The 11,763-nt window shown below is 43.0% G+C and overlaps 1 protein-coding gene across 1 annotated transcript in view; it reads left to right on the forward strand.

The window, feature by feature from the left end:
- The window catches only part of LOC103365423 (phosphatidylinositol transfer protein alpha isoform-like), a 16,728-nt gene extending 5,312 nt beyond the window's left edge, over positions 1-11,416 (forward strand). The window contains exons 3-12 of the mRNA XM_008292856.1: positions 5,159-5,304; positions 6,364-6,455; positions 6,666-6,673; positions 6,919-6,993; positions 7,550-7,633; positions 7,826-7,903; positions 8,020-8,130; positions 8,236-8,358; positions 10,293-10,339; positions 10,438-11,416. Of these exons, the coding sequence (XP_008291078.1) occupies positions 5,159-5,304; positions 6,364-6,455; positions 6,666-6,673; positions 6,919-6,993; positions 7,550-7,633; positions 7,826-7,903; positions 8,020-8,130; positions 8,236-8,358; positions 10,293-10,334 (759 nt within the window). The 3' untranslated portion in view covers positions 10,335-10,339; positions 10,438-11,416. The remainder of the gene's footprint in view (positions 1-5,158; positions 5,305-6,363; positions 6,456-6,665; positions 6,674-6,918; positions 6,994-7,549; positions 7,634-7,825; positions 7,904-8,019; positions 8,131-8,235; positions 8,359-10,292; positions 10,340-10,437) is intronic.
- The last annotated feature ends 347 nt before the right edge of the window (positions 11,417-11,763 follow it).

The raw sequence follows: 11,763 nt of genomic DNA on the forward strand, positions 1-11,763 counted from the left end.
CATCTACCTGAGCAGTGGCCTACATGTCTCCAAGAGCACGGCGTCGACCTCTTTGCTTGTCTTCCTTATTAGATTTATGCTTTATGAGGAAACCATCAGCTTTATTCAACCTTTCTCGCTGCACTCGTATGTGACCGCCGTCGTCTTTTAATCCAAGTGTTCCATACAACACAGAACTCTTTGTTTTTGCCATTACTCAACACAAAGCAGTCGCCAGCGTCTCAGTAAGCTGCCCAACACACCGTTAGCTGTACAACCGGCTTTTCCTCTGATCCCTTTCAGGGAGAAACGTCACATGTGGAACGCTTTATTCCGTGTTGGTTGACTGACTGTGTGTGACGCTTACAACATCTTGAGCTGGATCAGGTTTGAATGAAGGCGGGGCGGTGCTCTGTGATGTGTCTGGATCACCCATGAATGAAGGAAGCAGGCTGATGGGCGACAGGCTGTCAGAGCTGGGAGTGTTCAGCATTAGATGACTTCTACTACTCCTTGTTCTTGGGCGTAAAACTGAATAGAGCTGAAAGGATTCGTTGTTAATTGAAGTAAACTAGTTAAAGGACTAGTTTGATAAACTGGGACATTATTCTCCTCTTTGTCTGTTCCACTCTATTCATTGTCTTACTGCATGTACTCAATGTGCAATGACAAGGAAGCTGAGTTTAATCTTTATAAGCTAAACGTCACACTGCACAGAGATGAGAACGATACCAATCTTCTCATCCAAGTCTACGGCAGGTAATCAAGCTATCATTTTAAAAGGCCAGTAGTCGACCAGGTACAACTCCCAACTGTCTGTTCCTGGTAGATGCAGGATGAGCTGGAGGTCGCTCTACTCGGCTGCCATGCTGGTTTTTGCTGTGATCAGACCACCGCTGACTCTGAAACAATCACCAGAAGTTATTCAAACGGACCTGGTTGGTGTCTGTGCAGCTGTGGCTCATGCAGTAGGTTTGGTCGTCCGCTGAGTGCCGGCTTGATTATTTGATCTCAGTCCAGGCTCCTCCAGATGATCCTTGAACGAGCAGGTTAGCTTTTACTGCTTTAGTTGGCTAACTAGCTAGCACAGCAAAACCATTATGGTCAGAGTTAGGGCTAGCAGAACAATAATTCACTAGTTTTAGTTTAACAGGTGATTAGCTGTTGACCATTGACTGACCAAACCCAGCGCTGTGAGGAGCTGCTGGACCACTTCAGAGGTCAAAGCCGTCGGTCAGACAGAGCTGGAGCACCGGCTGTCCAAAGGGACGTCCACTCAGGAAGGGACCGGCAGTGTGATTGAGATGGCTATGAATGGAAGCAGAGGACGCTGTAGATTGACGTATGATGGCGTCGCTGAGTTCCTCAAATGTTTCCGCGGCGCTCCCACTTCAGACACATCAGCACGGTGGAGCTGCTCATCGCTGTGGTCTCCAACAAGCCTGAACTGTACAGCTACGCCCACCCGCTGAAGAAATGCACAAGCTCCAAGTTGGACTCATCCTTTGAGATCCAAGCACATGGATCCTGCACCTCCCAGAATGCATCGCTGTTATATCCTAGATTAGACAGAGCGCTCCGATTCAAACTCAGGCTCTCATTTTTAAAAAGGTTTTTCTAAGCCACTACTGGATGACCTCAGACATCCGCAGGGTTCTTTTATGAAAAGATCAGTGTAGGCGTTTTCTTATTAATTAAGTAAAAAAAAAAAAAGACGCCCTGCTCATTAAAAGAAAATGGAAATTGTTGTTATTTGCAGTCCTAATTAAACGAAATATGTTTGCAGGAGTGGTAGAATTACATTCACGAGGCATTCTTATGCTTATTTCTGTGACTAAATGCAGAACCAGTGTTGCTTGTTCTCATTATAAAGCGATGAAGCGTTTGTTTAGCGTCTGCATTATGTCAGTGAGCCGCCTGATGCAAATCAACAGGTCTGCTTCTTCTCTGACGCACCAGACAGACTGAACGCTTCGCCTGAACATGTTGACTTTGTGCTGCGCTGATTGTTGCTTGCAGCTGAATGTTGTTTTCCACCCTGAGTTGCTCATAAAAGCCTGCATTAGGTCTGCCCGTCCTTGACAATGACAAGACGCACTGGTTAAACACGGCCAGTCACATTCCTCGGTTCCTACTCACAGAGGCAAGACTGAGCGTCCACGGCTACCAAAATAGGTCACGAGCCCGTCGCTCCGTCTTTGTGTCGCTCCGTCTCTGAGCTTCACACAGCGACAGCACAGATGCATACGTTGTGTCTGTAGCTGTTACAGAATCCACAAAGACTGAACAATCACACAGAAGAGACAAATCCAGGAAACGTTTTAGTGTGTGTGTGTGTTAGAGTGTGTGTGAGTGTGTTAGCGTGTGTGTGTGGCTGGTCAGGCTGACGGCACCGTTGATGTGAGTCACTCTTTCCAGTGTCACAACACTTTTGCCTGACTCAGGAGGGGTCACGGAGAGGGAAGAAGAAGAAGAAGAAGAAGAGGAAGAGGAAGAGAGGGGGAAGAGCGTCAGGAAAAGGCTGACGCTGCTGGTTTTCTGCTGCTGCAATCTGTGTCTGGGAAATACAGGAAAATGGTTCACCATCAGTCATATGCAAGAGTAGTTCCCTGAGGTCAGGACAGAGGGCTTCTCAGCAGGGATCTCTGAACTCGCCTTTTAATTCTCCAGAGCCTTTCTTTGGTTCTTGGAGGAGCGTTTTATTACTTTTGATAAACTTATCATGTTAACCAGGACAAGCTTAGTTTTTCAGGAATACATCAGCACAATGATGGAACGTCTAACAGAGAAATAGTTGATTAGGAAGCCATCTGAGTCCCGTTCTCAGCTGGTACATAGCCAGAGGCTGGAGCAGTGGGAAGAAGGAAGTGTACTTTTAAGTAGACATAGCGGTCTCATTTACTGTGGTAAGATAGAGAAATAAACACTTCATAGATAAGATAAAAACTGCCTTTATCCAACTATGATAAACAACATTTTCTTATGTTCATTCCACCCCGTACATCTTTCTGCATGAAGACTTTCAGATGTCTCAGTATCCAGTCGTCCTCAGATGTCTTCATCCCCGTCCATTAAAAAAGGCAAAACTTCACAGCAGTCACTCAAATAACTAGAAACTGAAAAAAGTAATGATAAATAAAAATGTGCTAAATTATAATTTAGTTGAGTAAGACGTTGATTTTGAATTGTGGTTGAAAAGAATAATTAAAAAAAAACAAACAAAACTGTCCCAGACCAATGAGAGGCCTTTGCTGATGAGCAGTGGACCAATGAGAGCATGTTGCTGATGAGCAGTGGACCAGAACACCTGTCAACAGGTGCACAAGTCTGACTGAGAGTTACAGAAACACCTGATGGCAGTGATTGGCTCAGAGGGTTGATCAGCTACATATTAGTTCACGGCTCCATCGTTTTTTAAATTGTTTTTAAAAAATATTTCTGTTGAACCACAATTCAAAAACAACGTCATGTTTTTTATTACATTTTTATTTGTTATTACTTTCATCAGTTTCAGCTTGTTCCAGCTGTTTCTTCTTTAATAGGAGGCTGTGAACACCTCTCAGGACGACTGGAACTTAAATCTGTATTAATGCGTTCTTTGGCCACCGGGGGGCAGCAGAACATGTTTCACACAGCAGGCTTCTTCCACTTTGTTTGCACACAGAGCAACGTGAGCGTTGACTTGGAGGCTCGTTTCTGTCCACATGGTTAGTTTAAGTCCAGCTCCTGAGAACAATATCCTTCATCACTTTCTACCTGAGCTTTCTTTTTTCTAGCTGTCCGTCTGCTTCCTGCTGCAGGCCTGGTAGCTTACAGTGGCTTTATCAAGACTTCTCTGCTAAAACTACTTTGTGATGATTCTGTCACGTTCATACTCAAAGCAAATACTGTCTCATTACACACTTCATTTGGCCCAGTGGTCCTGAGAACAGTGGTTAGTACAGGTCTGAGGCCATTAACCTGAACTGGTTTCATCAGCTCTAACAGGTCTGTTATGACTCCAGTTGTCATGATTAGAACCATATACATGGTGCCGCTGGAGCGCCCACACGACGCTCCTCTGCTTCCATTATCCATGTGAGGATCCATAGTCTGGTGGACATTTATAAACATGTAGTTTAGACGCTTTAAGATTCAGTCCTCATTAAAGCGCCCCCTACAGTTAAGGGCTCAGGTGGTAGAGCGGGTTGTCCACTGATGGTAAGGTTGGTGGTTCGACCCCCGGTCCCCTCCCCCCCCACATACCGACGTGTCCTTGGGCAAGACACTGAACCCAAGATCAGCGCCTTGCATGGCAGCTCTGTCACCACTGGTGTGTGAATGTGTGTGAATGTGTGAACACATTGTAGAGCTCCTTGGTACCGCTAAGGTAGAAAAAGGAGCTTTATAAGTGCAGACCAATAAAAACGACGATGAATGTTCAGTTCATGGACGTTCAGGGTGTGTAGCTGCCGGTAGCCTTTAATGGCACAGGGAATTACATATTTTTTACAAAGACACTTTAACAATCATTCACTCATGTGATGGTTTCTTTATTTGTGATGAATTTATGAAGGAACTTGACCAAGCCCGTTAAAGTTGGAGCTTGTGCTGCATTCACACTCCCAGCAGGAAAGGAAAGCTCGCTTCGCTCCGTCCGTATGGCCGAGCCGATGACATGAGTTTGACCTCCGCCTGCACTCAAATGTTTTCCTCTAAATGGATGTGTGAATGAAGCTTCATGTGGTCGGCTCGAGTGGTTCAATGGAATCATTCAAAACACAAGTCGCTGTGTCGCTGGATGCCAGACTGATCTCAGCCCACTTCATTACTGATAACGAGCAGGAAATTCTTTTAAAAAGTCAGTCCAACATTTGGTCCTGTGGTCAGTTGTAGCTGACTGATGTAAACCTGCCACTGTAGGAGGAGTGCTGACAGAACCTTCAAAACGAGCCACAACGTAACCGTGCAGGTTCATGCATGTTTAACGGTACATAGCAAATAGCGCTACCCCTCTGATTGGAACGTACCGTCAGCCAGAGACAGAATCTCATCTTTACAGGATCATATGTTGTTCTGTTTGGCTCCTGAAGTCCAAACAGCAGCACACATTTCAAATTGAGAAAACTGATCTGATTTATGATTGTGTATATACTTCTGTGAACAACCGTAACCAGGCGGTCCTCCTTTGTCCTTCCAGTACCAAGTGGGCCAGCTTTACGCAGTAGCAGAAGCCAGTAAGAATGAGACGGGAGGAGGAGAAGGTGTGGAGGTGCTGAAGAACGAGCCCTACGAGAAGGAAGGAGAGAAGGGGCAGTACACTCATAAAATCTACCACCTGCACAGGTAGGCAGCTCAGCACCGCTTCACGCTCACAGCTGTGCTTAGAAATAGAAGCAGAAATGCTCAGAAATGATTGTACCGCTTTCTAATGAGGTATCGCTGATAAAGGGTTTGTGATTTACAACTAATGCCTTCATTGCATTAAAAATAATTCAGAAGTGGTTTAGAAAAGTTGTGAGAAAAATTAGCTTTGGTTTTGTTCAACAAGAAGGCGGCTTTAATGGACTGTGTGACCACCGACCTGCTGGAAAAGGGCTACAGAATGATCAGTCTATGTTATGCCGGGCTAACGCCACAGGAGTTTTGGGCTGCTTTACCCCCATTTCAACCCCCCGACAGCTGGAGGAGGATCTGATCTGGGATCTTGGTCTGAACCAGTGTTGATCCAAATTATTTTGTAATGTGGGGGGTTTATAGCTCAGAGACTCATCAGGGCCAGTTAATATCAAACATGCTTCATATTTCTGAGATGAAATCAGGATAGTACAGTTATCATGGAAGTGCCAAAAGCAGTGGATGCTGTTGCCAAGCAACGTCAAACATTTTCATCCTTGAGGATGACGTTAGGTACAGACAATGTCCTAAATCAGAGGCTGCATCATTCGAAGGCTGAATGCGTCACAGCAGCACGACGAAGGCTGTCCCGTTTCATTAAGACACGAAAACTCCTTCAAATGAGGCCGGCAGATGCTTCCTTCTTTTCCACGGCTGAGAAGGTGCATCAGGTGGATCCTTCTCAGCCCGTCGTCTCCCAACATTCATTGTGCAGCAGCGACAGTTCAGTCAGCAGCTGGAGTTTTAACTGCTCACAACTGACTGGATGAATGGATTTATCAGCGCTGAGGATCATACTTCAAAATATAAGTGTTTATAATACTAATAATGAATGTAATACAGCTCACTCCAATAGCTAACCATACAAATGGTAAAAACCAACAACAAGAGTTGTAGCAGAAGTGTGTGAGTACATTCAGCAAACAGAGTGGACTTCTGTGATGTCACATCCTTCTGTGATGTCACATCCTTCTGTGACTGCATCAGCGCCTGTTTGTGTCTCTGCAGTAAAGTGCCGGGCATCGTTCGTATGATTGCACCAAAAGGTGCTTTGGAACTTCATGAAAAGGCCTGGAATGCATATCCCTACTGTCGAACCGGTGAGACACACACACACACACACACACACACACACACACACACACACACACACAGCCTACAGGTTAGCTACCATTCTCAGTCAGAGCCTCGTGCTCACATTGTACAGTACAGGTGAAGGTAAAGGTGTGTTTGTCTTAACGTTTGTCTCTTCTTGTCTTCTGATGCATTCTCCTCCCGTCACGTTCGTTCCACCTCTTCTTCTGATGCAGTCCTTACGGTACGTATTCTGTCACATAAAGGCTCTAATTCCACACGTTGGACTTTATACACGTTTTATTGTAAATGCACGCCTACTTCAATCATGAGTGTGTAGGCGAGTGACGTGTTTGGTGAAACATTATCTCCATGGTGAAGCATGAGGTGGTCACAGTGCTGAGCTGCTGTATTTATTGTGCTGAATGACACTTCCTGTACGCCTACAGAGCAACAGGATGACTGACTGTGTCTCTCCCATGCTTACAGAACGAGTACATGAAGGACAAGTTCATGATTAAGATCGAGACATGGCACAAACCTGATATGGGAGATCAGAAGAATGTAAGTTAGATTTGCTTATGAGTAATAAGAATTTCATTGATTGTAAATATTTCTCAGTTTTGCAGCTGTGTTCACACGTTCTCCAGAACTAGTGCATGTCAGCTGCAACTACAGCTTAGATTCATTTAAAAACGGTGTCCTGAATGATTTGATAATCGTTTTGAAACAACCACCAGTGTTTTCTTCAGTCCTGGTGGTGGGCTACCAGTCTGTTTACGCTTGGATCTTGCACTGGGGCTTTAACAATGACTGCCCACTGCACTGAGTTTTACACAAAGTATTACCCATGCTGGCAGAAAGGCTCTAGGAGAGGCAATGCTGACCTGGTTATCAGTAAATCTGCTCATTCTTGCTAGAAAACAGGAGAATTTCTGCTTTGGCCTTTCAAGCCTACATGAGGAAACAAGGAACAAAATGACTAACTGCACTGGGTCGACCCTGGTTCTTTCATTTATTTTTTATTGAACAACAACAAACAGCAAGTCTGATATCTAGTCCTCACCTTTACTAAGCCCCACATCCAACCTGAGGTGTGTGATTGTTTCCCTCTCTGCAGGTGCATGGACTGGAGCAGAGTGAATGGGACAAAGTTGACGTTGTTGACATTGACATCGCTGACAGCAGTGGCATAAGTCAAAAGGTAAGTGGGGGAAAAAGTGTGCCTGCTTTTAGAAACAAGTCCAGGTTTCAAGTCAGATTTTCCCTTCCAGTAGCTGATTGATCCCTGATCAAAGCTGATTAGCATCAAACTCTGTGTGTTCATTTGCACATCTGTTGTAGCGCTTAGCCGCGGCTGCTCTCTATCATTGTACTGACTGCTTTCCTTCGTTAGGACTACAACCCAGAACAGGATCCAGCCAAATTCAAATCGCAGAAGACCGGTAGAGGGCCTCTGGGACCAGGCTGGAAGGTACTAATCTGCCACTGGGGCTCACTCCTTTAAAAGAAATTCAGTGACTGAGTTTAAAGGTCTGGACATATTCTTTTTTTTGTCTTTAATTTTCCTGTCAAACTGTGTGTTTGCAGAAGGAACTCGGCAACAATCCCAACTGTCCACACATGTGCGCCTATAAGCTGGTCACTGTTGACTTCCAGCAGTGGGGATTTCAGAACAAGATCGAAAACTTCATTCACGGGGTATTACAGCTGTTTATCTCCTTAAATATCAAAATGTGAGTTTTGATGTGTTCTGGGCTCCGATAGAAAACCTGGTTCTTCTTGTCACACGGCCGCTCTGTTCAGGTGGAGAGGCGCATTTTCACCCACTTCCACAGACAACTGTTTTGCTGGTTGGACAAATGGATCGAGCTGTCGATGGACGACATCCGACGTATGGAGGACGAGACTAAGAAGGAGCTGGATGAGGTGAGTGAGGACTGTGTGCTGCACCAGTGCTGCAGGGTGGAGCAGCAGCTACTTTAGTTGTGCTACATCAGTTCTACATCAGTCTTCTTTGGGGCGTATTACAGCCAGGGTGACAACAAATATTTCCCTCGTTTCTCAATAGAACATGAACTGTGCTTTTGATGTAGCAGGATATTTATTGACAGTCTTCTCCATTTAAGCAAAATCAAGGAATTCCATTTAGACAAGAACGTGTTCTTGTTATAACATGAAACCTACACAGTCAGTGATGTAGATGTGACTCAACATTTCCGTGTAGCGTCGCTGTGGGTTTCATGTTTTGGTTCCCAGTCCCATTTTTTTGCCAGAATTTAGTCAAACAGTATGATCAGTACAAACAATGGCGACATCAGAACTGTGATTTACAGTCACACACTAAAGTAGAAAGTCCACGCACGTATTTAAAGGGCAGAAAAAAAACGTGTCATATTGCAGCTGGCTCTCTGTCTTGTAATAATAATAGAAGTTATGGGAGTAAAGCACATATATTCAAGGGTTAAAGTAATAATACATATCAAATCCAAGTAAAATGATATCGACAAGCAAAACCGCATTAAAATTAAATAATCAGGCAAGAAAAATGTACAGCATACTGAAAGTACATTTGAAGGATCATTTTTTGTGAAATATGTTTGCTGTAGGAGTTGAATTATTTCTTTTCACTTCAAAAATCCACAAACTATGTAATTACAGTAGATGATTGCAGCACTCAAAATAAAACAAAGTCAGAATATTTAGTTCTCAATGCAAAAAAAAAAAAAAGATGCTCGAATTGATGGAGACATAATCAGTGAAGGAGGACCAGATTCTGTTCTGCTGCTTCAGTGGTCCGTTTAAAGTGAGTCTCAGTTTGAAAACGCATCTCTAGCTCTGTTGTTTAGAATAAGAGCACTTTGCACTCAGTGAAGATTAAAAAGATGCACCAACAAAAAAGGAAATGCTGCAGCATATGACGGTATGAAGGGTTTTGGTTCTACGAGTTTACCTAACAAGTTAAAATATTAAAGTGAGGACTTTACAGATTTATGATATTAATTAGAGTCATTTAAATATTTGGCTGAAAGTCCAAATAATTATCTAAAAATATAGAATGACCGTACCAGTTTAAATTGTAAAGTTCAAACCCTACGGTGTTAGTAGTTGTGGAGATTTACCAGATTGATCCTACACAGCTGTTCATGGAAAACCCACATCTCAATGCAAAAATAACTGCACTTCAAAAAACTGAATATTTTGAGCATAAAAAGCAGACATCATGGCAGAACAGTTGTGTTGGACTTCATTAGACTGTAAAGATGAACTACAAAAGGAGGCACTGAGTGCATGAAACAAACTGTGTACTGAGCAACATTACATTTCCTGTAGGTTTTATAAACATCCATCCATCATCTACACACCGCTTAATCCTCACCAGGGTCATGGGGGGCTGGAGCCTATCACAGCTGGTTTAGGGTGAAGGCAGGTTCACCTGGACAGGTGGTTCTATAAACATACCTGGGTAGAATATAAGACCCTCAGACGTATCAAACACTGAGCACTGCTGCATTACCACCCAGCTTAGACTGCTGCTGTGCTGGTGCAATCCAGACTGTAAAGCTGAGTGAAAGACAAAGAATTTGTGTGTTTTAATTCAGTGGCAAAGTCTATATCACATAATTACCAGCTTCAGAATTAGAATCTGGTTAAATCAACAGAGGTAGCGCTCTTTTTTTCTTTTTTAGCAGAATTGGGGGGTGCTAATTCTGTTAAATGTTAAGACGATCTCATTAATACAACTGAGCACATGTTTAGTTGCTGTGGCAGCAGCAGGGCTTCACATCACCGTTTTGCTTGGACTCAAATGACAGTTTTGTTCCTCTGCACACTTCTCAGTAACGTCTGTCTGCATTTTCTAGATGAGGCAGAACGATGAAGTCAAAGGCATGTCAACTGAATAGAGTCTGTGAGTATTACACTCATTGTTTTGGTCAGATCCAACGTTTTTGTTCATCTGAGCAGAATTGTTCAGGCTTTTTATTCATCTCTGTGTTTTCTCTTCAGATCACTCTGCTGTCGGAGGATTTGACTCCACTGACACTCCACTCCTCGGCCTGCCGGGACCTGCAGCCACTTGACAGGCATCAAATCAAGAACACCAAACTTACATTGTAATAAAATTTGCTCTTAATAAGAGCTCTTTATTGTAAAGCAGTTGTGTGTATTTATGTACTACAGTTGAATACAACTACAGCAGCTTTTAGTGTTTTTAAAGAGGCAAGTTTGTGAGTTGAGGAATGGGTTTAGAGGAGGAAGCTTTCCTGCTTATGTCTATTTGGTCTTCTTAAATTTTTAAACATTAGAAAAAATAAGGTGTGGGTTGTCTCTGAAACAACACTTTCAATGACTGTAATCATGTTTTCTCGTTCTTAGCAGCTGGTGATTTCGTTATTCTTCCTTACATTTGTGTTTTCCAGTTCTCAGTGATTTATTGTTTACTTACCAGAACAAAGCACATTTTCCACCAGTCTTCAGCCACCAACACTTTAGCTTCACAGGGGTTTCAGTTCTTTTTATTGTACACATTAGTGCTTCTGAGAAAATTGTTAATTCTCACAAAGTGCACTTATTGTCTCAAACTTGAAATACCTCTACTGCCCTTTGCTGAAAGTTTCTTCAAATAAGTAGATCACTAAATATGTTTATTGTGAGATGGAGGCTGGGCGCAATGAAAATGCAGCTTAAGATTTACACAATTCTAATATATGAGAACGTTTGCTATACTTTTCAGAGTTGTCTGGTAATTGTGGTCTGACAAACCTTGCAGTTGATCAGGTGGTCGGTTTAATCTCATACATGGATGCCAGCTGCTTTCTAAAATAAATAAATAAATAAAAATATACCTTTGGGTTGAGGTTTTGAGTGTTGGTGATGGTAATGTCCAAGAGGAACCTGAGCAGATTCCACAATGATTGACACATGATGCAGTTCTGCTCTGATGAATTATATGATTGTGTATTAAAGACGATGTATTTGTTCCTTGTTTTTGTGCATTTGTACTTTCTGATGGGAAAAGTCTGTATTAGTGAACAAAACCCATCATCTACCATCTACAGCAACAACAAAACACTTCATAGACCAGCTGCAGTCGTCCTCAAACGTATTCATACCCTCCCATTAAAAACCAGCAGTCACTGAAATAAGCTGAAATAGTAAATAAAAATGTAATGATAATGACATTGCTTTTGAATTGTGGTTCAACAGAAATATATATATAAAAGCAAACCAGCATGATGGGACCCCTAAACTAATATTTCATTGAACAACCCTCTGAGCAGATCAGGTGTTTTCTGGAACTCTCAGACTTCTGCACCTGTTGACAGGTATTTG

This window comes from Stegastes partitus, unplaced genomic scaffold (genome assembly GCF_000690725.1).
Source record: "Stegastes partitus isolate 25-593 unplaced genomic scaffold, Stegastes_partitus-1.0.2 Scaffold838, whole genome shotgun sequence".
In the NCBI taxonomy this organism is placed as follows: Eukaryota; Metazoa; Chordata; class Actinopteri; family Pomacentridae; genus Stegastes; species Stegastes partitus.